Source organism: Arvicanthis niloticus, chromosome 9 (assembly GCF_011762505.2).
Source record: "Arvicanthis niloticus isolate mArvNil1 chromosome 9, mArvNil1.pat.X, whole genome shotgun sequence".
In the NCBI taxonomy this organism is placed as follows: Eukaryota; Metazoa; Chordata; class Mammalia; order Rodentia; family Muridae; genus Arvicanthis; species Arvicanthis niloticus.
Window position 1 is genome coordinate 12602264 of NC_047666.1, and position 27899 is coordinate 12630162.

The following is a 27899-nucleotide window of genomic DNA, read 5'->3' on the forward strand; positions in this document are numbered from 1 at the left end:
TGTCCTGGAACTCACTCTGTAGACCAGGCTGTCTTGGAACTCCCAGATGTCTGTCTGCCTCTGCCTTCTTAATGCTGGGATGAAAGTCCTGTCACCACCGCTCGACTCAGTGTTGTGTACTTAATACCACGGAACTCTTAAAAATGGTTAACATGTTAAGTTTTATGTATATTTTATTGCAGTTTCGAACATTAGAATTGAAAACAAGACAGCTAAGTAATTTGTTTAACATTACTGACTCCATGCTGGGGTAAGAGACCACAGACACAATATTGAGTTAAAGTGTCTGTTGACATTAGCTTAGCAGCAGAAAGGTAACCATATTGGTGAGAGCCACAGCAGCAGAGCTCTCTGTGTGGCCTTGGTCCTTACAGTGGCACTGACCCTGGGAGTCCCAGCTCTGCAGAGCCTTGCTCCTTATGCACCACCATCAGGTTACCTGACCACACAACTCACTTATTTGTTGTCATTGTCGTCGTTCCCACTGGGGTGCAAAATCAGCACGGTGTTTATTTTCTAACCTGGACCTGGGTCCTGAAGGGGACTTGCCAAGGGATGAAAAGATAGAGGACAGGATAAAAGCTGGGGTCAGGAGGTCTTGCACAAGCTATGTCTAACGCTGAGCAAGTTTATTAGAAGTACAGCATCTTATATACTGTTTGTAGGGGAAACGGCCAAGATCAACAGAGAGCTAAGTTGGACAATGTTGGCAAAGAGAATACAAAATACCTCAGTCCTAAGGCATGGCTGCCTTAGGACTGGTAACCATAACCCAGAGAGAAGAGTTGGGTCCAGAGAAACTGCGGCCTTGACCTCTTTGAGGCGCTGGCTCCTCCCCTAGACTGTCTTTGTCAAATCCACTCTCAGACAAGGACAGAGAACTAATGTTTTCTTTATCCTTTCATCAGGGCCTGCCTCTGAGAAAGTCTGGAGACAGTCTGGCTCCCCTCAATTTTTTAAATTAGAAGAGATTTAAAGGGCAAAATTGGCTTTGTAAAAGTATACTTACATGACATTTAAGGAGATTTTTCCAACTGTTGCATTGTATGAACATCCAAATAACAGTTGGGTAGAGCACACATAGGCTGTATGATGTTTACTGTCACATATGACACAGTAACATGCTCTTGGTGGGTACATGGCTAGGTATTTGACAGTTCCATTAAACAAAGTGATGAAACCTTGCATAAAGTAAGTTCTGTTTCTTTATGATTTTATTTGTGTTTAATTTTCTTGAATCATTATTCTGTGCACAGGAGTTATCGTTTGACATTTCCTTCATTGAGCAAGTTGGGCTTTTAATCAGGTCTGGTTTATAACCTGCCTCTCCCACTTCAATATCAGCGAAGTTAATAACCTGAACTTTCCCTGGGTCTTTCTTTAATCTCCTTAGGAAGTTAAGTGTTAAATCCATTACAAACCCTCGCTACGTGGACAGCCTGGGAAACCCGTCAGCAAATGGCCTGTATGATTTGGCTTTGGGTCCTGCAGATTCCAAAGAAGTATGCTCTACCTGCGTGCAGGACTTCAACAGCTGCTCTGGACACCTGGGCCACATCGATCTCCCGCTCACAGTCTATAACCCTCTCCTCTTCGATGTATGTGGTGCCCGGGGCATGTGGGTCTTGGGACTCCTGGGGTTGTGGGGATCACCTCTTGTTCCTCTTTCTTTAGGGGGGGAAAAACTTTTAGGGACCTAGAATGGTACACCCTGAGTGTCCATTGTGCAAAATGCTTGAGACCAAAAGTGTTTAGAAATTCAGATTTTAGAATACTTGTAGCCTATGTAATGGCGATATTATAGGGATGGAACCCAAATATAAACAAAGAATTCACTCATAGTTTATATATACCTCATATACTCAGCCTGATGGAACATAGTTTATGTATACCTCATATACTCAGCCTGAAGGGAACTGTATGTATTTCTAATGTGTCTACATCTTTACTTCAATCCATTAGCATGAAGTCAGGTGTTGAATTTGTTTGTATATCAGGGCTCAAGAAGTTTGGCATTTGAGAGTCTCAAATGAGGGATGCTTACCCTGTAGCTTCAGTTTAACCTACAGACTTACCTGAGATTTTCAGTCTGATTCCAGTTGAGAAAAGCTACAGCTTGATTCTGTTCATGTAAGAGGTTTAGTGTGACATCCCAGACTTAGTGCACTGATTTATCGCCTTTTGCTTCAAGGGCTCTGTGCCCTTCAGAAAGCTCAGTGGCACTCACCCCCTCATAATAGAGGGAATTCTGGTGCTCCGAGGCTACTGGCTTTTTAGGTGGCTCTGCAATGTGACTTTTTGGCAGGAGAAGCAAGGCCCCAAAAGGAAGATGAGTGAAATGAAGCTCCTGTCCAGACTGCTCTGGTGTGTGTTAAGTTTTTCAGATTGTGGTGTAGCATATTAAAGAAGGCTGTTGTGTTCGTTGAGTATTATAGCTATTTGTTGGTGTAAAACAAAAGGAATTCCTTTTCTCAGACCGTGCATCCTATTGTAGGTTTCAAATTTGAATGCTTTAAAATGAAACCATAAAAGAAACGTCTAGTTAGGGTCTAAAGGCTATTGAGGCATACAAGCAGAAGTAGAATTCTTAAGGAAAGAAAAATCTCCTGTGCACTGAAAATCACCACTGTGTCTCCTTCTGATGCTCCTTCCTTTTGTTTCCACTCTTTAGAAACTCTACCTGCTGCTCCGAGGCTCCTGTTTAAATTGCCACATGCTGACTTGCCCTCGGGCTGCAATTCACCTATTGGTCTGCCAGCTGAGGGTCCTGGAAGTCGGAGCCCTGCAAGCAGTCTACGAGCTTGAGCGAATTCTCAGCAGGGTAGGTTGATAATGGCAATCCGGATATCAAGAGATGCTTGAATGTTGTTCTTATTGCCACCCCAGTAGTCTCCAGAACGTTTGACCCTTGTATCTTACAGTGATGCCAGTAGCTAGGTACTTTCCTAGGTCCGTGTGGAGCAGAGGTAGAAGAGGCGGATGGCAGCGCATCTAACCTTCCAGGCGTGTTAGTCCTTGTCCAAGGGTTCCTTAAAGAAGTGGCTGATTATAAGCCAGGGTCAGAGTAGTCTGTAACATGCTGTGCTGGACAGCAGGTTGGTGGTACTCAGACTCAGCCCAGAGGACACAGCTCAAGTGAGGAATTCACAGTGACCACGTCTGGGACAATCGGGACAAATCATGGTAGTAAATAATTACAATCTATTGAAGGCAATAGGAATTGTAGGCTTACATTTTTCAAAACCTACTTTTAATAAGGGTCCTTAAATGCTTTAACCTCCCTTCCAGCTCACCGCCCACCAGAGGTAGTGGAAAGGAACGGTTAATAGGTCTTGTGGAAGAGCAGCTAGTGTTCCTAGGTCCTGAACCATCTTTCCAGCCTCAAGAAGTTCTCTATAAAATGCCCTGAAAGAGTTAGAAGATGAGAATCCTATAGGCATTAGATAGGACAATGTCTGCATTTCAGGTTTCATAGCAGTTCTGGGACCGGGAGCCTTGAGGACATGATTTCAGAAAGCAGAGAAGAGCTGAGGCTTCCATTAGGCACTCAGCCCTTCCGTAGAGATTCAACCTAACAAGTCTGGACAGATTACTGCATTAGCAGAAATTTTCCTCTTATTTGCTTCCAGGAGAACAAAGATAAACAATTACTCTATGGTCAGATTTGCCTACAAAAAAAAAAAAAAGAGAGAGAGAGAGAGAGAGAGAAGTGAGAGAAAAAGATGCTCCAGCGCCTTTAATTAAAGAAGTTATGTTTTTCTAGGGATTTTTCTTATCCATATTTAATCTTATTTTCATATGCCTCCTATTTTTATTTCCTTTTTTCTTCATAAGATGTGCAATACACATGTGATCCTGTATATGTGTGGCAGCCTTTGATACCACTATATTAGAAACCCTCTCCTCTTCCCTAGTGATAGTATACTTACTTTTGATTGCTGGCGAGTTTGCTGGGGTGCTGTCGCCTCCCTTCAGAGAGGAGGCTTACTGCTTCCCCTGGGTGGTGCTCCCAGTGTGAAACCTGCACAGAGGTTGAAAGCCCTGATCTGCCTGTACAAGTGTTATTTCCTAATGGTGTTACCCTTTGGGTGCTCACCTTGTTGGCGTTGGGAAGTGGTGATGTCCCATTTGCTATCATCTTTGAACTGATTCTGGTGTTGATTCCTGCTCCTGCATCATTTGGGGGCTTCAAAATGAAAAGCATAAAACTGACGAATTACAAAATGAATTTGAGGCCATGGCTATAGTGTCTTCCACAGAGATACATAAGGATACTGAGTGATCCCCACCTAGGTGCATAAGAATAGCGAATGACCCCCCACCACCACCACCACCTCATATATACTCTGCCCTGCGGCTGACGGCATCCCTGGCCCCACTTCACTGTTTTAAAAATGTAGTACAGTAGCTATGGTTTTCTTTCCGAGGTTGATCTCCATCCTTGAAAAGGCCAGTCCCAACCGTGGTATTCATCAGACATTTACTTTCCTATAGTAACACAATAGTTCTCTTTTTCAGTTTCTGGAAGAAACTGGGGATCCTTCTGCCTTCGAAATTCAAGAAGAGTTAGAAGAGTACACAAGCAAAATTCTGCAGAACAACCTCTTGGGGTCCCAGGGTGCACATGTAAGTTACCAACATCTACCTTTGTGTAATGATCTGCTTTTAGTGTAGTGACCACAGTCTCTCTATACTGTCACGAGTTTCTGACTTTCCAGGACAGACTTAGGTTTCAGTCCCAGCTCTGGCCCTTATGAGTCCCATGATTTCGAAAATTTTCAAAATTGCACAAGTGTTCATTTCCTCGTCTTCATGGCTACAGCAGGGCTGACCAGTGGCTAACTAGCCTAGTGTTAGATGACGCTAGTCTAAGTATAGCATCCAGCAAGCAGCTGTGTTGAGAACATGGTCTGTCTCTACCTCCACTCCATCCCCTACCCGGCACTTTCTCTAAATCCCTGCTATCTTATCTCTCTCTTGAGGCATCTGTGAAAGAATTCATTTGCTCTGAATGAATAGGGTAGGTAATCAACCATAAGAGGAAACTTCAAAGTGAATTCACATTATGACCAGGTATCATACCACTTAGTTGATCTAGAGCAGGGCTCCCTGAAAGTTCCAAAAGCTTCTGGGTGGGACCTATTTGAAGCTAAGAGAATCGCAACTGTGGGAACCCTGAGTGCTGTCTGGGGAAGCATCAGGGAGAGCCCAGGTATACCCTGAGGCTTGTCTTCCAAGCTAAGTTAACCTGCACTTATCCCAAGCCCCCAATGGATTCTTGATCTTTCTTAGTCACAGCTTTCTGAGAAAGTTTATGTTATTAATCTGATACTATGAATGTCATGTTAAACAGTCCAGATTTGTCTAGAAAGATGACACTACAGTTAAAGACAGTAGTGACATTAAACCCCCTTTGCTTTTCCTCACATTTCTTCCAAGAGTTGCCCTGGAGAACTCAGTTGTTGCTGAGAGAAATGGCTCAGCAGTTAAGAGTGCATACTGCTCTTCAGAGGACCAGAGTCTGACCCCCCAGTACCCATGTTAGATGGCTCACGACCACCTGCTTCAGAGAAATCTGATGCCTCTGCCCTCTGTTGTCACCAACACTCACATGCACACACCACTGACAAACATAGGTTCACATAATTTCAAAACAAAACGTAAAGAAAAAAAAAGAGTCTACATTAACTTCTTTTTAGGAAATATCTTTTTCTTAGTTGTGTTCTTGAAAAATCTAATCCTGGCAAGTTTGCTTAGGTTTGGGACAGCGAAGTCCCCGATGTTCAGGCAGTGAATATGAATCCAGCCTGCAGTGAGCAGCACCAGATCCTGGCAGAGGCTTTGGGGAGCTGGAAGAGCTTAGCCAGGCCCTCTTGGGGCGTGGGAGGGCTCTCCTCAACTCTAGCTCTGCTCTGCTTTTAATTAGTTGCCTTTAATTAGTGTGTTCGTGTGTTATATGTGCTCGTTTTACTTGCTGTTCCATCGCCAACTGTAGGTTCTTGTCTCTGATACTGATAGCAGGACTGAACAATCTGTGTTCATCTGCTATGGCTGACTTCTCCAGTGCCATACTAGCAGATGTAAGTTTTTAATTACAGTCAGTACATCTTTGAAAATACACCCAAAGGTGTAGTGTGTCAGGGCTAAAGTCCTCTATGAAGTTGTATCAGTTTAGGAGTCAGTCTGCGCCTTTAGCAAGAGAGACCCGAGGGCAGTGTCTACGGTACTGTACATGAGAGTGACAGGTTCCTCTGGGCATTTTAGTGAATAAACCAGTAATGCAGAGATTGCCCCAGTGACAAATAAACCAGAGTAAGAACAAGTACTGGCCCACATAGCGATATTAATGTTTCCGAGTCAATGGCTCTGCATTATTGCCAGCTGATACTTGGCTTCATCAAAGCCAGCATCATCTGTCATAGGGAGTAGAAGGCAGTTGGCAATTTCAAGACCAAAAAGTGCTTCTTGAGGAACCTCACTGCCTTGTCCTCGATGTTTGATTACCTTGAATAAGACCACACAGAAACCTATATTAAAGACTATTTTACAGGATGCTTTTGTTTACGTGCGGGTGTATTTCAGTTACCTTTAGTTGCTGAGAGGAAGAAGTTTATCTGCACCGCTCCAGCAGTGGAGCTGTAATGGCAGGAGGCCCCAGACTGACAGACCAGTCTCCCAGTTTCAGCTGCAAACATGAAGCAGAAAGCACACTAGAAGTAGGGCAGGTCTACAAACCCTTAAAGCCTGTCCCCACTGATACACCTCCTCCAGCCAGACCACATTCCCTAAAGCCTCCATAACCTCCCCAGACAGTGCCACCAGCTAGGGACCAAGCACATGTTCAAATGCCTGAATGTGGGGACATTTCTCATTCAAACCTCCACAGGGCAATCTTCTTTAGTTAAATAAAAAGTAAAAAACCATTCAAAACATACAGATTGGATACTCTACAGTGTGACACTGTGGTGCAGGTACAGTAGGACACATTTATAATCCCATTATTTGAGAGGCCAAAGCAAGAAGATTTGAGGCTAGTCTGGGCTACAAAGTGAGACCTTACCTCAAAATAAGTCACTCTAATATTCTCTGACTTTCTAAACAGGTGAAAAACGTATGTGAGAGCAGAAGCAAACTTGTCACTAACTTCTGGAAGACACACATGGCTGCCAAGCGCTGTCCACACTGCAAGTGAGTGCCGGCCCTCAGCCATTCCCGTTCCCTGCTTGAGATAGCTTTGGCCAGTCACTCGCCACTGTTATTAAATGTCTCACTGGGGTTTGTTTCTCTCTGCAAATCTCCTCGTGTGTAGGACGGGACGGTCAGTGGTTCGAAAGGAGCACAATAGTAAGCTAACAATCATGTACCCAGCCATGGTGCACAAGAAATCTGGCCAGAAGGACGCAGAACTCCCAGGTAAGGAGCTGGCTCTCCTAGGAGCTCTAGCCATGTTCTCACGTGTGGCTTAGATGCTTCTAGGTTCCTTAGGTCTCCAGGAGAGCTTGGGGAAGACCCAGGGCTGTCACCAGGAAGGGATATCAGGGGCTATGCTGTGAGACAGTGCCCTACAGGTACCTACGTTCTCAAATCATTGTTTCTGGTTTGGGCGTCTTGAGACAAGATCTTGCTATGCAGTTTAGGCTGACATCAGACTCTCAGTCCTCCTGCCTTTTAGTGCTAGGAGTATGTAGTTGTTTCTTTGAAAGATTTTGTTTTGTTTTGTGACGGGGTCTCTTGTCCTGTAAACTGGTCTTAACCTCCTGAGCATTCTGAAATTCTGGGATTACAGGCATCAGTCATAACACCCAGCCATTCAGAGGTTATTGAGTGAGAACTTTTGGTTTTTCCTGGCAAATGTTTTAAGTGTTTCATTATGTAGCAAGCATGGACTTATCTTGAATAATATTTAGAAATTAAAAGAACTGAGTAAAGCCTGAGGCCTTCCTGCCCGTTGCTTCTGACCATTGGCCTGAGTCCCTGTAGACAGAGGGCATCTTGTCAGCTCTGCTCCTCCAGTCATGGGTTGTAGAAAAAAAACTAGAATGAACAACTTTCCTTTGTTAATGTGGTTTTTGTTGTGTAGTTCTGAGATGAGAAGTAAGGTGTTTGAGAGGTACTGGGACCACTGTGTATTCTGCTGCACGTGTTTACTAGGTGCTCTGCTTCATTTATCATATAATCTGTATGCCAAATCAGAAAAAACAGAACCTGAGATGTGCAGTTGGCTCTATTGTGTGCCATGAGAGGCTCAGAGAGGCTGCTTCTCAGACCTGTTGGCAGCCCACCCAGAGCTGAGGGCACCACATCCATTGTTGCGGCCCGAGCTGCTCCACGTTTGGGAGCCAAAAATGTTGAGAACTGCACTACCCCACGTTTGGGGGCCAAAATGTTGGGGACCACTCTGTCAGTGTTGGAACCCGCACTGCCAAAAGCCTTGGGGGCTAAATTGTTAGAGCCCACACTACCCCAAGCTGCTCCACCAGTCAGGGTTCAGCAAGAGAGAGTGAAGACAGACGTGAAGAATGGAGACCAGACAGAGTGTGATTCAATCCCATTTATTCTTCAGTCTCTCTTCTCTCCAAGTCCCAAGTCTTGAGTTCCTAGTCCCTAGTTCTTAGTCCCTAGTGCCTCCAAGTTCCAGGTTTCTTCTTCCAAGTGCTAAGTGCCTAATGTCTAATTCTCTTTGCCGAATACCTTATAATTCTTCCAGCTCCAAGTCTCAAGTGCTCTTCTTCCAAGTGCCTAATACCTAATAATCATCTGTTGTACTCAACTCTTCTGTCTGCCTCTCGCCTTTTATATGTCTCACTTCTAAACCACGCCTTTAGGTCACACCTCTAAGTCATGCCTTTAAGTCATGCCCTTAGGCCTTGTCTCTAAATCTGATCTCTAAGTCACACCCTTAAGTCACACACCTTTAAGTCTCACACACCCAAGGGAAGATCCTGGGTATCTAACACAAGATGTTATCAGAGTGTGCTCAGCTGTTGTAGGCTATTGTAATCAAGTCTCTTATCAGGGTATATGGCTCAAGATGGCTGCAAGGATGATATCTGCCTTCTGTCAATCCATGAAGGTGCGCAGCAGATAACATTGAGAGTGAACCTTGTCTAGGGCTTGTGAATATGGAGTATACAGGGAAATGAGTTCATGTGCAATTCCTCTCCACCCAACCCACCCTGAGATGAATGTTCAGTCTTGTACCTTGAGACTCTGTCAAGGGTTGCTGTAAATAACAAATCCATCTACTGGTTTTTAATAGACCTTTTATTGTAGAGCAAATGCAGACTTACAGGGCAGCAAGCACAGTGAGTTCCCATTCAGTCTCTTTTCACTTGGTTCATTTGTAATCCTTTAGATCGCTGTAGGCGATCATCAGTGCTAACATGGCACTGTTAACTTGCAAACCTCATTTGAAGCTTGCCAGTTATTTTGGTCATAGTCTTTCTGTATTCTAGGACCCAGAGTGGGGTCCCGCACCCTGTTTAGAAAGACTGCTAAGTGTTCTCTGACAGTGAGCCACTAATAGCACAAGACTGTATTTTCCTTTACCTGCGAATGGCCATAGAAACATTTTCTCTTAGCACCACTTGACAGTTGCTACCGTGACCCTCTAGATTGTCCTAGAAAATGCTAATACACTGAAAACAGAGATGTTCAGAATTTTCAGCAATAACTCCAGTTGAGGATCAGATGTCTAATGATAAAGAAGCCTTTGTCAAGCCCATTCATTTGAGGTAATCTTTTGCAGTAACTGTAAGAATAAGGTGTATCCAGAAGTCTGGGTGTTAGAAACCTGTAGAAGATAGTCCTTGTTTTGGTTGGTTTTTGTTTTGTTTGTTTTGTTTTATTTAGTTCCTCATTTTTTGGTTGGGGAGGGGGGGAGTTTGAGACAGCTGCATAGTCCTGGCTGATCTGAAACTCACAATGTAGATAAGGCTGGTCTTGAACTCACAGAGATCCTCCTGCCTCTGTCATCCAAGTGTTGGGTTAAAGGTGTGTGCTACCACACCCAACATAAACAATTCTTAAATACATTATTCACCCACCATTGGGCCAGCTAGATGGCTCAGCAGGTAAAGATGCTTCCTGCCAAGCCTGACAGTCTGAGTTCAATCTCCAGGACCCACACAGTGGGAGGAGAGAGCTGACTCCTGAGGGTTGTCCTCTGCCCTTCACCCACCCACTGTTGTACACTCACTCCACAATAAATAAATAATCAATGTGATGGAAAAGTTAACTAAAAGTACAGAACTGGGGAGAGCACTGTGGCTAGGTTAGAATATGTGGAACGTGTGTACCAGCCAGCAGCTGGCATCTGTGTACCGGGCACTCAAGTGTGGCAAACCTAACCACAGCATAGTTCTCTGTACCAGCCCTCTGAGGGGGAGTGCGGATGATGATTATAGGAAAGATAGAAACAAAGAAGTAAGAGACAGATATGGGAGGGCTGTGGGTCAGTACCACACCAGCCCCGGGTGTATTTCTCATCGCCTTCTCATGCTACAGTACTGTGGGAAGCAAAGCCACAAGCTAACAGAAACAATTTTCTGAAATAAGACACTCATTCTCACCCAAAAACCTCCCCGTTCCTTCCGCCATAGACTCTTGCCCCTCGCCTTGAGCCTCAAGTGCACCTCTTCCTTCCATGCCCAGCGGGTCTGCCAGCGGCCGCTGACCTGCCTTGACTCTGCTTGTTGCGCAGACTTTTTTTCCCTGCTTCAGAGAAGCAGCAAATGGCTCTCAACAGTTCCTTGATAAATCCAGAAATCACCTACTAGTGTGATATTGCTTAAATAAGCCTTTAATTAGTCAAATTTCTTAAATTTGAACATGTAGACATCTTTACACAGGCACTAGTAAGAGAGCTCAGTGGGTGAAAATGCTTAGGGCCCAAATCTTATGTTCTAGTCCCAGGACGTGTCATAATGGACAAAGGGAACCAACTCCTAAATGTAGTGAGAAGACAGCTTCCGTATGTGTGACTTCCACATGTGTGACTTCCACATGTGTGCACAGTTGCACATATGTTCTCACACTCACACAATTTAAAAAAAACACCTTCCCACATTTATTTTTACTTCTGCTTCCCTGACCCTCTCTGGTGAATCCTGTGTCCATAAAGATAATGTTACCTGTTTTCTTCCAGTACTGGGGACCAAACCCAGGGTCTCGTTCATGCTGGATGCATATTCTACTAGTAATCTGTATTGCGGCCCAGTAATGTTCACCTAGAACAGCAAACAACTGCAATCACCCTGAGTGTCCAAATGGAAGAGTGTAGTTAAATAAATCAGAAAATCTCCTCAACAGAGTATCATGCAGCCGCAGAAATGATGATTGGCGCTGCATGGTTGCACAGACTAAGCCCAGCACTTGGGAGGTGGAGACAAGAGGATCAGGACTTCAGGGCTAGCCTGGGCTATTTTAGATTGTCTCAGTAACAAGGAAAAAGGTAGTCAGATGAAAATTATGTAGCAATTATTCATGTGTTCCTCTTACAGTACCAAATGAACAGGGCTTTGATGAAAATAAATCCATGCAAGATTTTTGGGTTTTTTGAAGTAATATCTCACTGTAGGCTACATTGTCCTAAAACTCATCATCCTTCTGCCTCATAGTCCTAAGTCCTGGGGTAATAGGCCTGCGCCACTATGCCTGGTAAAATCTCAATGTCATATAAAGTACTTGCATGAACCAAAGCACTGGAAAATAATATTTAAAAGTGAAAATAGCTATGTTAGTAATCCGAACTAGTGGGAATGCCCGCCCGCACGTGCTCTTCCTTTCTGCTTTTATTTAATAGTGTGTGGCGTTCGTTACTCAGAAATCAGGGTGTGGGTGGGACTCTGGGTTGAAGAGATGGCTCTGTAGATTGATGTTTATGTCGTTTCAAGAATGGGACAAAAATGGCTGTATGTCATTACAGAAGGAGTACCAGCAGCTCCGGGAATTGACGAGGCTCAGATGGGGAAGCGAGGGTACCTGACCCCAACCAGCGCCCAAGAACATCTTTTTGCCATTTGGAAGAATGAAGGTACTGGAGAAATAGCCTGTCTGTCTATGGATTTGATTTCCTGGTTCATTTTATTAGCCCACCCTCTTACTACCTTAACTGAAGTTCTAATTGATGTAGCGCTCACTGCAGTCTCTCCATTGGTCTGGGGCAAGCTTCAAGGCGCATTGACTTAGAGCCATAAAGGAGCAGGCGAGGCCACACCCCACCACCAAGGACTCATGCAGGCGAGCCAAGTCACTGCTGCACTGATGCATTTCATCTATTTCAAATGTCCACTAAAAAAGGATGTTTTAGCTGGACAGGTGGCACACACTTTTAGTGTCAGCACTTGGGAGGCAGAGGCAGGCGGATCTCTGTGAGTGCAAGGCATGCTCTTTATAGTGTGTTCCAGGAAAGCCAAAGCTACTTAGTGGGACCATGCTAAGCACCCAAAAAGATCTTGTAAATGTTCCATGAGGGTTCTTTTGTATATTTCATTCAGTTCCCTGCAAAAAGGGAAATCTTCCCTTCCTTTTCTGAATGCATAAGGTAGTCTGTGCAGAGAACCCAAGTCCTCAGCCGTCTTCTAAGTCTTCTAAGACAGTGTCTGGTCACTGACGCTGGTCTCTGCACAGGAAGTGCTCATAGACAGCCATGGTACGAGCAGTGTTACAAGAGTGAAGAAGCACCAAGTTAGTGGAATGCTTTCTGTGGCAGGCTTTATTCAGGCCTTGTTCACTTCCCCAGCAGTTTTAGGTCACCTTACATCTTTGATCCAGTTTGCAGAAGAGCCCTCTTGGCAAACCCATAGAAAGGATGTTCCGTTATCTTTGATTTTTAAAAGACTAAACTTTATTTGATTTGATTTTTTTTTATTATTTTGATTAATTTTATCCAGAGTCCAAAATAGCAAACATTTAATTACACATGTAAGATTCCAAGCCCAGGAGGGAGGGCCACTAAAACTTCCTGTTCCTTCATAGCTCGTTTCCTTACTTAAGGACTGTTGTCCCTCGGCCTCTTTATCTTGCCTTATTTGCACACAAGCAGTCATGTGCCCAGGCTGGTTTTGGTTCATTTTTGTAAGACTTTTCTTATTCTGCATAGGATCCCATATCCTGGATTTTGGGGTGTTTGATTTGTTTGTTTTGTTTTGTTTTATGTTTTTATACATAGGCTTAAATGGTCTTGTTGGTTACTTTATTTCAACACAGGATTCTTCCTGAATTATCTTTTTTCGGGATTGGATGATATTGGCCTGGAGTCCAGTTTCAACCCCAGTATGTTCTTTCTAGATTTCATAGTGGTACCGCCATCCAGGTAACTCCTTTTAACTTACTTTGTATGAAAAGGGTGGGCTGAGGAATTGAGCAGCGGCGTGTGGGAGGGCCTGGAAGGGTGGGGCCATTGAGAAATCAAACCACTGTCAAACCAAGGTTGCAGATGGTGGCCTGAGCATTCTCTGTTATTTGGTTGTCCTAGACATGGATGGTTTTTTAGCGGATTGAGCAGTGTTACTTTCAGTAAATAGGTTAAGAGGCTAAAGGACATTCATGAAGCCTGTATGTCACCCTGTAGGTATCGTCCCATCAATCGCCTGGGTGACCAGATGTTCACTAATGGCCAGACAGTGAACTTGCAAGCTGTCATGAAGGATGCAGTTTTGATCCGGAAACTTCTGGCATTGATGGCCCAAGAACAGAAACTGCCCTGTGAGATGACAGAACTCACCATAGACAAGGTCAGAGCTGCCTCGGTGCTGATATAATGCCTCGGTTAAGGACAGGTGTGGTAAGAGCTACACACTTGGTTCTAACCCTGTGTGGACACAGATGTGGCTGCTGCAAGCTGCTACCTGCAGTGGGCAGCACCTCTGGTCCAGCATCCCTGGTCGGCAATGTGGCTTGTTGGGACAAACACAGGCCTGATTATGGATAAATCTAGGGATGGTTTGGGTTTAGTATCCACTGATCATGCCAGTGGTTTCAGTCCCTTTGATTTCTTGGACTCGTCTGTACTATAGTGTATGTAATTTATGGTGAGGTTTCACACCTAAGCTGTTCTGTACCACCAGCTGCTAGTGAAGGTCTAAGTAGTCCTCTTCCTCAGGCTCCAAGAGTGTGTTTGTCGGCTCATTAAGGTCTTTAGCAGTGCAGCCAGGAAGATTTTCTAGAATAAGACCATCCCACTGACAATTCCTTAGCCCTTTCCAGGTCTTGTATCAACTCTGTAGTGAACATAAAGCTGAGTTGGGTACACTTGCCAAGGTCACTCCATCCCTGAACTGGTCAGGATGTAACTAGAAATGACTTCCTCTAGCCTTGGAGAGACAGGCCTCTCAGACTCCATGCCAGTTGCTCAGACAGTCCTGCTGTAAGCCAGGGATGTCACAGGGTGACACCACTGTTTCCTGGGTGCTTAGCTTTGGATGACTTCCTGACCTTTTGTCTGGTTCTGCTGAACTTTACTGAGTCAGTGTGGGCGTGCTTTTAACAGATCCTCACATAAGAGAGAGCTGCCATCTGCAGACCCTGGTCCAGTATGGAAGACTGAAGACCATAGGATCATCAAATCCAATGAGGAGGAACGAGAATTTTATTTTAGTGACCCTTAAGAATAGAGGGCAGTGGTGGCGCACACCTTTAATCCCAGCACTTGTGAGGCAGAGGCAGGCAGAGTTCGAGTGACTTCCAGGACAGCCAGGGCTATACAGAGAAACCCTGTCTCAAAAAAACAAAAAAGAAAAACAAAAGAATAGAGACAAGCTTTTGTCAATAGTAACAGGACTCAGTCTCTAGAAAAACAAAACAATACTGTCTTGATTCCTTGGCCAATTTCCCTTTAATTAATCAGGCATATTCTTGTGTTTCCCTACTTGTGCTCATCATTGTATTTCCACAGCAGTGCTCTCCCAGGAGCTGTCCCCTAGGCAGTAGGGCCATACCAGAAGCCAGGGGACAGGTCTTGTTCATTTCAGCGGTGATCATGTGGTTATAAGCAGTGAGTTTGACTAGACAGGCCTCTGCCATCACGCAGGTGGTGAAAAGGACTGTAATGTTGTCTGCAGGACTATGTGTGCCCTCCTGGAATTCCTTTACTCCTTGGTCATGGGGACAAACCCAAATTATCACTGTGACGTTGTCAACCTCACCTGCCCTCTCCCTTCACACACTGATAGCGTTTTCTCTCATGTGAACTATACTGTGAAATTCTTTCTCCTCGGCCGTTCGTAGCCACATGGGGCCAGTAGGTGGCGCTCTAAGGACCTCTGTATTTCTCTTCCCTGGGTAGATCAGAGGAAGAGATGGGATTAGGGGTTGAAATATTTTTACATAATTAGATAAATATTTAAGCTTGAGGATGAACTTGAATTTTGAGTCCCACTTGGGGACTCACATTGTAACTGATGACATGGTAGTAAATTCTTCTACCTGCATTAAAATAATAGTAATACTGTTATTGTTATTATTTGTTGTTTTTTTATTATTTTTAGGCAGGGTCTCACATAGCCCAAAGTTACCATATAACCAGGCCTGCCCTTAAACTTCTTACACCCCTCCACCCCCACTCCCTGCTGCCACCTTCCAGGTGCTAGGCTTACTGTGTGCACCATCACATCCAGTGTCTGTGCTGCTGGAGATGGGAGCCAGGCTCCGGCAAGCTAGGTGAGCCCTCCACTGCATTCTGTGTATTCACTGACTAGTGTTTTCCTAAACCTGTAACTGAAGTGGCTGTTCCACATGAAGCTGTTGTCTGGTAGAACCCTCTGAAGTAGAGTGCCCACCGGAAGGGCTGCTGAGAATCTCTTAGTGTGGGTGGACTAGACAGTAAGGAGCTTAAGATAGGAACCTGCTTACATTATTTTTGAAATCTTAGAGACAGGATCTTGCTCTCCTCCCTCTACTTCTCAAGTGGCTGATACTGCAGTGCTGCTGTGCTGCTGAATTCTGAGTTCATTTTACTACTAGAAGAGACAAGCTGATACCTACAGAGTGGGCCTGATGCGCACTGCTGATACACACTGACAAGTTCAGTTCCTCCTCTGGCAGCGCTCAGGGCGTGCGTGCGTGTGTGTGTGTGTGTATAAAGATTTATTTAATTTATATGAGTATGGTGCATAGCTATCTCCAGACATAGCAGAAGAGGGCGTCGGATTCCATTACAGATGAACAACCATGTGATTGCTGGGAATTAAACTCAGGCCCTCTGGAAGAGCAGTTGGTGCTATTAACCACTGAGCCATCTCTCCAGCACCCCTACCCCCCCCTTTTTTTTTTTTCTTAAGGGCTAGGTTGTGTAAGCAAATTGTTCTTCAACCATTCCTATTTTCTTTTATTTATCTTCCCAGGAAAACGACTCCTCAGTTGCTATCGACCGATCCTTTCTAAGTTTGCTTCCAGGCCAGTCTCTCACAGATAAACTTTACAACATTTGGATCCGCCTTCAGAGCCACGTCAACATTGTATTTGACAGTGAGATGGACAAATTGATGTTGGAAAAGTACCCTGGCATAAGACAGGTGAGCAGTGAATTCCCATCACTCGTTGGTGAGGGTCAGTAATGAGCAACTAACAACTGGTGTGGATTCCCAGCTCCCGTCTGTATGTGTAGAAATAAGTGCACATTATACACACTGGTTCAGAAGCAAGAAAATAATAAACATAATAGAATTATTTACTATTCTGGCATGTTTTTGCTCTCTGTAGATCCTAGAGAAGAAGGAAGGCCTGTTCCGGAAGCACATGATGGGGAAGCGAGTGGACTATGCTGCCCGCTCAGTCATCTGTCCAGATATGTACATCAACACCAATGAAATTGGAATTCCCATGGTATGTGTTGAGGACAGGCCTCATTTTGTACTGGTGGCTGGGAGGTAGATGTGCCATAGAGGCCTAGGGACAGAGTTGATGGTAGGTTAACATGGCTCCAGTAGGGATAGCTTCTACTACTTCACATGTGGAAGGAAGAAGAGCCTGTAGAGAAGGAGCTTGAGGTACATAATGGTATTGCCATCCTAGAAGACTTGTGCCCCCAAAGCACCAGGGAATTCCCGGTAAGTCATTTCACATCCTGTTTCTTTATCTTATTCTTGCCTAGCTTATCCTAGTCTTTAAACCTTTCTTGTCCAACAGAGTAGTCCATGACCTGAGAAGAGGGAAAGGGGATTTCAGTCTCACTTGGATATCTAGCAGTGGAAAGAGGAGAGCCCTGAGAAAGGCAGCAAGTGTGTATCATCTATCTCGCCTGGTCATCCATTAGCGCCTTGGCGAGCCAGCTTCCTCCTCCCCCCCCCCAGTTAAAGCCTTGTGCTCATTAGCAGCGCTCTCCAGCTGACTTCCTCCTCAGTGGGCCTGGAGGTCAGTAATGCGAAGATGGTTTAATTCCCTCTGTGCAGAGATTCGTTTCCTTGCACGCTGCCCTGCCTCTCTGGGGAACTGGTAATAAGCAGAGCTAAAGTGTTCCGAGTCTTGGGTACAGTTTGGCTTTCTGGGCAAGAGCCTCATGCATCAAGAACAGGCAGAGGAGGCTCTGCCCTGTGTTCATTGCCTCCCAGGAACCAGAGGTCTTTGCATATATGCTGAACTATATACCAAGGAAAGCCGGTCATAATATTCTTAAGTTTGAATCTCTGGGAGGAAAGCCCAGTAGGAAGAATGTAGAAGCCATCCTGGACACTCTGACCTCAGTGCCTGGAGTGTCCTCAGCTTGGGCAGAGACCTTTAGTGAGGCCTTGCCTTGTACCTCCATAGCATTCTAATCTTTTCTTTTTAAGATCTGGGTTTCTTTGCTAATGGCTTGTATCCTGAGGAAAGACTTTTTATGCTGTCCACCCTATTGACCCTCCACCTTACCCCAAATTCTCAGAGCCATGTAGGCCCGGAGTTATTACAGGCTGACTAGGAAAAAAAGTGGGTAAAATTGCTCTCCTCCCCTCCCCCACAGTGTGTTGAGGCCCACACTCTGCCTCAACACTTTGGTGCTAAGTGCTCTGGTCAAGAGAGAGTGTGGCTCTCTTGGGGCAGGAGACGCAAAGAATGGAGACAAGACAGGGCGTGATTCAGTCTCTCTATTTTCTCATGTCTCCCTTTTTGAAGGGAATTCTGAGGTATTTATATACACAAGCAGGAGAACACAGGTGAAAACATTTTACCACGTGCACCATACAGCTGAGGTCACTAAACAGCAAAACAAGCTATGTGGGATAAACAATATATTTATCAGAGTGTGCTTCAGCTGTTAATAGGCTTTTGACAACCAAGTCTCTCATCAGGGTATATGGTTCCAGATGGCTGCAAAGTTGATCTAGCCGCTTTCTACTAAAGTCGGCTCCCAACAGGTCCCCCTTTTTAAATTTTTTTCAAAAGGGAAGGCTGGGAAAACTTACGGAAACCGTGCCTGTCCTAGGTTGGAACGAAGGACCCCAGCCTCACTTAAGATGGTGAGGCCTCCCTTATTTTAGGGGCAAGGGTCTCGATATGCTCTCTTACCCGTCATTGGCTATCCGGCTTAGCATGTAAGTTAGGGGTTAATCCTCATCAGTCTTGATGACAGAGGTTTCAGAGTCCCCTACTTCCAGCCTGTAATAGCGGACCTGTATGGATTTCATTTGTTATCTGTTGCCGTACCAAAGCCATCAGTTTGAACAGCATGAACCCGAGAGACAAGAGACTTAATATCTAAACTGTTGATATAAAAGCAACACTCTTTAAGGCAACACACAACTTCCCCTGTTGGAGAAGTGAAAGGTCTAAGCCTTGTACCCACAAATTTATACCAATGAAATCCTTGAATTTTGCATCAGCTTAGTAACAATTATACAGATAAAGAAAGCCTAATATTAACCACCTCAGTCCCCAAGTCCAGGAAATTGGGGCGCCGACTCCTCATTAACTTCTTCAAGCTGAACATGGGCGTTGACTTTTAGAAGAGGAATGAGGGGAAGGGTAAATTGATAAGCATCTGAAGTCTGTCTTAACTGCATCCAGCTGGAAGTCCAGGGCATCAGTGAACATGCAGGTGATAAGATTCATTCTCCAAAGCTGTGTATTCTGCAATATACAAATCTCAAAACAAGGTTTAGTATCAAGATAATTATTTTGATTCTCTGAAATCTAGTGTTCTGGAGGCCTACCTCTGTCATGTCTGATCCATATAATTCTGGAAGACATAACTACTACCTTAATGACCTCATCAGAAAACTCATAGAAAAAACTTTTTTTCCAAATTAGTCTTTCCTTAAGCCAGTAACCAGAAAAACCTTTACATTGAGTTTTTATCCAGAAAAATATAACTATATAACTCAGAATCACACCCACTTTGAAAGTTAAATCAATTAACATTATCATTCTGCTTAGCTCTCTGTCTAGAGCAGCCCTTCTATTTATTCCTCGAGTCTTTAAAGTCTTTTTCATCTGTTTTTACTCACTTATTTCTTGCCCCATTTTCGTTACTATAACCTTTATTTATCTGTTTGGCTCTCTTGACTCAGAGCAGCCTGTAATTTACTCCTTGCATCTTTAAAACCTTTTTCATCTGTTTCTGCTTACTTTTTGCCCCTTTTTTGTTACTATAACCTTTGTTTCACTTCGGAATTCAGCCAGCTCCGTCAGTCGACTGGTTCTCCATCGCAGGAGTGAGGATGACCGCTTCCAATTCCCGTGGTGTCCTTCACTGTATCCCGCTTACTGGAGTCCCTGTTCAGGCGCCACTAACGTTGAGGCCCACACTCTGCCTCAACACTTTGGTGCTAAGTGCTCTGGTCAAGAGAGAGTGTGGCTCTCTTGGGGCAGGAGACGCAAAGAATGGAGACAAGACAGGGTGTGATTCAGTCTCTCTTCTATTTTCTCATGTCTCCCTTTTTGAAGGGAATTCTGAGGTATTTATATACACAAGCAGGAGAACACAGGTGAAAACATTTTACCACGTGCACCATACAGCTGAGGTCACTAAACAGCAAAACAAGCTATGTGGGATAAACAATATATTTATCAGAGTGTGCTTCAGCTGTTATAGGCTATTGAAAACCAAATCTCTCATCAGGGTATATGGTTCCAGATGGCTGCAAAGTTGATCTAGCCGCTTTCTACTAAAGTCGGCTCCCAACAACAGTGCACCCCAGTTTTGTGGGAACAAGAAGGTGAGATAAAATGAGACTGAGCTAAAGCCTGGCCGGGAGCCACACACCAGAGCCTTGCCTCCTAGAGCTGTGGGCCAAGTGATGGGCAGACAGTAAACAAGCCCATTAGGTCGAAGTGTAGGAGGCAGGAGCATGATAGGGCTCTACACTGCTCCCCATAGAGACCTGGAACTTTAATGTCCTGGTCTCTGGAGTGTGTGTGTGTGTGTGTGTGTGTGTTTTGAAGTATCAAGTAAGTAAACATCACTGATTCAGAAACTTACTTCACTGTAGAGAACTCACTTGGTTTAGAGCAAGTTTCAGGCCTAGTGTTGAAAAAGAACACGTCACGGTCTCAGGGTTCAGAATTGCAGATCCATTTCCTCTCAGGTGCCACTCTCTGATGTCATGCCTGGGCTCAGTGGAAGTCCCTGGGCAATTAGTGGTACCTGCAGGGATGCGGAGGGGTGTGGTGGCTTTCAAGCAAGTGCCTCATACCACTCCTTTGGCCACACTGACTTTACTGGCAGACAGGAAAGGGTGAAGTTTCAGGTGTGCATTTAAGAAAACTAATCCGTAAATTGCCCAGTCTGGTCCCTTAAGAGAGCAAGCGTAGCAAAATAGTTCAGCAAAGGAGACATATTGCTCTGCCTGCAGAAAGGCCTTGGCTCAGCAGGACAGCAAGCTTCCCAGTTTGGGAAGAAGTCAGGCAGCTCGTTTCCCTGGCTTTTGTATTCCTGGAGCCTTTGCCCAGTCTGAACTTTAACATGCAATCCTTGTTTCTAGGTATTTGCCACAAAACTGACTTACCCTCAGCCAGTTACCCCCTGGAACGTGCAGGAGCTGAGACAGGCAGTCATCAATGGACCCAATGTGCACCCCGGAGCCTCCATGGTCATCAACGAGGACGGCAGTCGCACAGCCCTGAGCGCAGTGGATGCGACACAGCGGGAAGCTGTGGCCAAACAGCTCCTGACGCCAGCCACGGGGGCTCCTAAGCCTCAGGGGACAAAAGTTGTAAGTAAAACGAGGGTTTGCTCGTGACCTCCTAGTTCCTGTCTGGTTCCTACATGCTGCCTCTGAGCAGGGCTGATCAGAGGATGGCACTCAGATCAGTAGCAACTTCACTGGAACTAAGAGATACAGTTTGACTGGGGTCCTCACGGCTCATACTGAGTTAGCATAGCGTCTCTGGGGTTGGCTAACTGTAATACCGTAGTTCCCACCTGCCGAGAGGGAACTTTGGAGACACCCTTGGCTTGGCTTGGCCTGGTGACCACTGGTTCCCATTGATTTTTCAAGGCTAACAATAGGCCAGTCTCTTGCCTTCCTTAGTTTTGAAGGTCTCAGCTAGAGCAGAGTTAAATTCTGCTCTGTGTTGATTTGCTCTGGTGACAGGGACACCGTTCAGACCATCTGAGGCACCACTTTTGTTCTTTGTCAGGTTAGTACACTGTCACATTTTTTTCCTGAGAGCTATGTGAGGGACTTAAGAAGCAGCAAGATACATTTTGCTTAACTTTGATGGGTCCTGGTAAATGTAAAGTAATCTTTCTGTTCACTCAAATCAAAGAGTTGCAACGAGGAGAAAGTCTGAAGCGGAGTATGCAATGAGGGGTCAGCAGTGCTGTCGCTGCTCAGTAGTGAGCATCGAGTGCCCGTGTGCTCGGGCTTTGCAAGGACACGGCCTGACCGGGATGGATGCATGTGATCTGTGAGCCCGGAAATGACTCCTTGAGGGCTGCAGGGGAATCACTGATAAGTACAGTCATATTGCAGAGGGAGCAACAGGGACATTTGGCCTTAGAAATAGGCAAGAAGAAATGGACATGGTGTCATAGGAGAGGAGAGGGGTATCGAGGAAAGAGACACAATTTTTAGCCCTTCTAAATTTGAGTTGACAGCAGACAAAATAAGAGCCCATCTCCTGTAAAAATTAGACGTGTGAGGCTTAGATGGAGGGGTCATAGAATTAAAAGAAAGCTATTAGAATTTTAAACTGAAAGCATAATGAGAGAAGATGAGGCCCTCTGGGAGCACTTGGGAAGTTAGGGAGTGATGGGGCTCACTTGCTGGTTTCATGTCTACGCCTGTTTCCTGTCTGTCGTCATGGTGTTCTTTAGTCATGAGAAGGAGGCAGGTTTCAGAGTCTTTACACTGAGGAAGTAGGCAGTTAAGCAGCTAGGGCATTTGAAAAGTAAATCAGAAATGGTCTGACCGTCTCAGGGTATAGAGATAATATATAGAGATAAGTCAGAGGCTTATTGGGATGCTTTCTTCATGTGGCCTGAGTACTTTTGTGGACGCAGGTGGGGATGGGCAAAGGGAGAGTGCCCAGCCGCAGTGTGCCAGGCTCTTCACGAGAAGGCGGTGCGAGTGAGTGGGTGTGGCTCAGTTCTTTATCTTCCAGCTTGGGCTCAAATCCTTAGCAAGCTCATGAGGTTGCCACCGGCCCACCTCAACCCATCTGTGCAGGTGGCTCCATCTCCTTTCGAGGTTTGCATACGATGTTTCTCTGTCCTCCTTGTGACTCTGTATTTGAATCCTGCTGGTCCTTCAAGTCTCAGTCCAAGCCTCTTTTCCCTAGGGTTAGAGGAACTATTTCAGCCTTAATTGGTCTTAACAGCTCTTACTACACAGTGCGAAAGCAAGTGTAGACAGTTGGATGTGCATCCAAAAATATTAGAAAACTAGGTAGCCAGGCTGCAGACAGTGTTTTACCACGCCTGTAGACCACGTGTTCCCAGCACACATAGTGCACCTTCATCCCTATCCCTGCTGCTTGATCTCACCGCATCAGATCATCTCTTGTAGGCACCCATCTCCCTGTTTGAGTTCCCCATTCCTGTGCAAAGACAGGAAACACAAGTGGTCCTTCCCTCAGATCCTGGGACTCAGGATGGCGACTTTGATGTCAAAATGTCAATAACGTCATGTACGTACAGGATACTTTCACTTAGGCATGCATGCACTTCTAATTTATTATTTTTCAATAGAAGGGCTGGGAGAAGTGAATGGGAAGGAAACTAAAGATTAAGTTACAGGTTAGGTCAGAGGGGGGCGGTTGGCCGAAAGGTCATTTTCTCTGTGATGGGGTAACCTCTGCCTTTACCCCTAGGTCTCAACAAAAAGGAAGTGGTCAGGATAGCCTAGGCTTGTTTCTTGGTCTGGCTGCCTGAGCAGCCTCTGGACCCGTGCCTGCCCCTGCAAACTCTAACCCTGGCACTGGGGCACACTAATTTTCAGCACAGTATTTATTTAGTGACAAGAGAAAGGAAAGGCCTTGGGTTTGGGTTGGCGAAAAGAGTGCCCTGCACTCCCAGATATCTGTTTGGATTGGCGAGTGCCTGCCAGACTGGCCTGCATCTCTTTCTGGCTGCAGTGCATTTGCTTACAATGGATTTACTAGACTCAGATTCTAGGCCCAGCCTGGGCTTTTGGGCCTGGGCCATAGATCTGGCCAACTTTTCCCTTGAGATTCTAAGGAAAGAAAACCTCAGGATATGTGACGCACTGAGAAGCCAGTGCCTTGGATAGATGCTCGTGGGACTCCTCGGAGTTCGGTCTCCTTGGAAACACATGGAGGACTGGCCTGTGGGGGAGGAAGGTCGGAGTTCCTCAGGAAGCACACATACGGACTTTGCTCTTAGGGCTGCTAACGGCTCCAACTGAGAGAACTTGGAGGCAAACTGACAAGGGCTGTGGGGGAAAGGGAAAATCTCTTCACAGCCTGAGCCCAGCTGACAGGTTCACCTTAGCCAGCTTCCCAGTGTGTCCTCATGGGTGGGCCATAGAAAGATACAAGAGCTGTTTCCTCCCACCTCTTAACTGCTGCAACAGAGGGGACCCGAGGAGGAGAGATGATGACCAAAGGTCCATATCCTCTGGGGCACCTTACTTTTATGCAGTTGTTTTTTAAAAACTGTCCTGTGGTTCTTAAAGTCAGCTTCGAGGGAAAGATGTTCTGTCAAAGGAGCATGACAGGCTGGGTATGAAAAGGAAAGTGTGATCAGTGTTTGTTTTGAGAGGCAAATTTCTTGTGCTTTCTTTATTCTTTAAAATTTATATTTTCTGGTTTTCTCCCTTCAATGAGCATATGGCTTATGCAGTTTTTTGTTTTGTTTTATTGTGCTTTCTTACTGCTTTTATTTATTTGGGAATACACATTCCAAGGCACGTGTGTGGAATCAGAAGAGAACTTTCTCCTGTCATGTGGGTCCCATGGATCGAAGTCAGGCATCAGGCTGGGAAGAAAGTGTCTTTACCCACTGAGTCAGCTCTGACAGGCAGAGGCAGGAAAATCATAAGTTTGAGACTAACTTTGACAACACAACAAGACACTGTTTACGTAAACATTTATGCAGAAGTAATATGTATGCTAATATGAATAATACTAAGATCTGGGGTGGTTAAGATGTTAACCGCCTTAACACCTTTCCTTTTAAGTCCATGTCTCAGAGGCCTGGCAGTGAGGACCCACCCACCTTTTCCTGTGTGCAGCTGCCCTAGACATAAGTTGATTGCCAGTCGTTGCATCCTGTCTCCTCACTTGGGGTTTTGGGTTTGTTTTGGTTTTGTTGATTCTTTTAGCATCACACTCGACTAGTATTGATCTAATTTAACCTCCGTAATCACTGTAGCATTCTGTAATGTGTATACACTGGAATTTACTGCCGTTTCTGTGGGACAGTTAGAATAGTTCTACTTTGCCATTGTAAGCCAGGCTGCATAAACATACATTCTTTTTGCTTACCTTGGTGCTTTTTTTTTTGTTTGTTTGTTTGTTTTGTTTGTTTTTTTTTTGTTTGTTTTTTGTTTTTTTTGTTTGTTTGTTTTTCTGAAAGGCTAAGAGGAAATGTTTTAAATGTTACCAGGGGCATTTTCAGATCATTTACCCCAAGATTACGGTAGTCTTTAGTTTTTAATACTTGTTTTGAATTTTTGAAGTACTACTGGTATGTTTTTGAGGGTCCCTGAACTGAGATTCAAAAGCCTCGTCCTCCAGTCCTGGCTGTTCTGGGAGAAGCCGGGCTAATGCTAAGCTGGGGGATTCATGTGTGACCTTGGCGGGATTTGTGAAGCCTGCCAAGTTCTTTCAAATCCCTGGAAGCATGCAGTCTTGGACTTTTATCTGTTTGTTAACTCTGAGAGAGGAGCCCCGGGCTCTGGAAAACTGCATATTCTGAGGGTGGTGCTAAAAGCACGGGCACCTGTGGGCAGCCATGTCTGCTCCTTACGCCTCTGTGCCTAGAAGTGGGATTGGAGCTTTGAAAGGCCAAGAGCAAAGGGCTGGCAAGTATTTCTCAGAGTTTCTAGAGCTTTTTTCTATATTATTTAGTTAACTAGAACATGAGGTGCATAGAGCTCACTCAGTTGAAGGGTCGTAAGCCCTTGGAGGGATCAGTGATCCCTCAAAGTCCCCATGGGCACTCACCTGCCCTTCATTCTGCCCCAGGTGTGTCGGCACGTGAAGAATGGCGACATTCTCCTCCTGAACCGCCAGCCCACCTTGCACAGGCCTTCCATCCAGGCCCACCGTGCCCACATTCTGCCTGAAGAAAAGGTTCTGCGCCTTCACTATGCCAACTGCAAGGCCTACAATGCTGACTTTGATGGAGACGAGATGAACGCCCACTTCCCCCAGAGTGAGCTGGGCCGAGCGGAAGCCTATGTCCTGGCCTGCACTGACCAGCAGTATCTTGTTCCCAAGGTAAGTCTGACCTTTGAGACCATGCATGACCATTGTCATCGCCAGCATGACTTGGCATGCGGAGCTGGATCTTGGCTGGTGGGCAGCTCGAGGACAGGAGTGTGTGGAACACAAGGTCCTAGGTCTTTCAGCTCTTAGTGTCTAAAATCAGAGAAACATTTTTGTCTTGTTGTGACTTAAAATGTCAGGAGAAAACCTGGGGCAGCCATCCTAGAGAGCCAGATTTGGTAGTTGAGTAATAGCATTGAGTTCCAAACTTGCTTCATTCTCTAAGTTGCTGGTCTGGCAAGCTTTAGCATACAAGATATGAAGACCCACAGAAGACTGATCCTTTAGCTATGAGGATCCGAAGTTTGGGACTTTTTCCATTTGGTTGGTTAGTTTTTATAATTTTTACTTTTATATTGAAATTTAATTACAACCTGTCTTACCTCTAAACCCTCTCATACCTCCTCAAATTTATGGTTTTTTTATTTAGTTATTATTGTTACATACACTCGTGCGTGCACACAGACACACATACACGTACATATTTATGTCTTTTACACACCCCCACACACATGTATCAGTTGGGGTTGAGTTCATTTTGACTAGTTGTTTGTTTCCTTTGATGAGGGATGAAAGGATATATGGGTAAGTATTTAGAATACAGTTAAGAATTAGCTAGTTCACTAAAGTGTCAGTGGTAGTTTTTCCTATGGGCGCAGCACTCCCAGGTAGTTAGCTGGGTGTCTAGTACTAAATATGATCTCCCTTCTCTTGAGTGGGCTGTGAGTTACTGCTAGGACACGAGTGCCACTATTGCACCCTCACAGATACCTTGCTGTGCGGGTCATTGTTGTTGGTCATAGGCATCAAAGCTGAGTAGGGCTATTGGTTGCTTCCCTCCCTTGAAGCTTGCAGAACACCTTCTGTGAACACTAGTCCTCAGGGAGAAGGCTTTTGGGTCAGATCTAGCTTAGATCCTTTAAGCCCTATGACTAAAGTGCAGTATGTCTTGGCAATAGGGAGTTGAGTTTAACCTTTGGGAGACAGTCAGGGGCAGCATCGGTAGTTTATATTTGAGGGATGGTCTCTTGAACTCCTGTGACAAGCAACTCAAAAGGGAGTTTTTCATGCCTGCTTTTTGCTCAATAATCTATGGCATATGGGGGGAACACTGTCAGCCCAAGTAGGGTAACTTCATTTAAGTTATATGTGTGTGTGCATACATATAAACTTAAATGTATCATGTCATTTTAAGTAAATAAAAAATAGTGTGATTCCTTTTGGCTTTTTGGGGTATCCTCTCTTGCCTGCTATATTGGTCTTACTTCCCCATCTCCAAGCCTGAATTTTAAGAGGCAGCTTAATCCCAGGGGTCCAGGTGAGATCCCCCTACAGCTCATGAAGATGCCTCTTTGAATTCCTCCGTTTCTCTCCAAGGTCGTTCCTCATGGCAATGTCATGCAGTTAGAGCTGTCTAAGTGGACATACAGGAAGGATATACATCCTCCTAGCCGTTGGCCAGCTGACATGTTTACTTATATTTCAGGAGTCTGAGTTAGTGGGTGCTTATGGGAGGAACAGAGCAAAGAAAGCCTGAGTGAGCAGAAAGGGCTGAGTGTAATCCTTCTCACTTGCTCCAAGGGCCTTTTCAGACTGTACAGTTTCTTGCCAGTGATATATAGCGTTCATTTGGAATGTGGTGGGCTCTGAAAAGACTAGAGATAGTGATGGAAACCACAGGCACCATTTCCCAGGTGTGTCTCCCATGCCAGGCGCTGCAGAGCGCTTTGGAGGCTCCCATTTCACCCTGCTCACAGACCTCAGAGGTTAGTACTACTAATGCCTGCACTTCACACTTGAGAAATGTCTAAGGTCACTGAAGTCGGGAGGGAAAGCAGCTTCAGGTCCTTGTGGTGTTGGCTATGCTATAGAGAGTTCCAGCATGGCCCCAGGGCATGCTAGAAGCCACCAGCAATGCCCAGCAGTCTGCTCCTGAGATCTTTTCCCCCAGATCTTTACCTGGTGCCAGTTTGTGCTTACCTTCGCTTTCTCTGCCCGCATTAGTAAGCCATTGGTTACCAAAACGACTA

The 27899-nt window shown here is 45.2% G+C and overlaps 1 protein-coding gene across 1 annotated transcript in view; it reads left to right on the top strand.

The window, feature by feature from the left end:
* The window catches only part of Polr1a (RNA polymerase I subunit A), a 64265-nt gene that overhangs the window by 2273 nt on the left and 34093 nt on the right, over positions 1–27899 (top strand). Inside the window, exons 2-13 of the mRNA XM_034511950.2 lie at positions 1394–1598; positions 2672–2821; positions 4519–4626; positions 7103–7188; positions 7310–7413; positions 11927–12034; positions 13210–13315; positions 13574–13736; positions 16344–16514; positions 16702–16824; positions 20898–21128; positions 25567–25821. Coding sequence (XP_034367841.1) covers positions 1394–1598; positions 2672–2821; positions 4519–4626; positions 7103–7188; positions 7310–7413; positions 11927–12034; positions 13210–13315; positions 13574–13736; positions 16344–16514; positions 16702–16824; positions 20898–21128; positions 25567–25821 — 1810 coding nt within the window. The remainder of the gene's footprint in view (positions 1–1393; positions 1599–2671; positions 2822–4518; positions 4627–7102; positions 7189–7309; positions 7414–11926; positions 12035–13209; positions 13316–13573; positions 13737–16343; positions 16515–16701; positions 16825–20897; positions 21129–25566; positions 25822–27899) is intronic.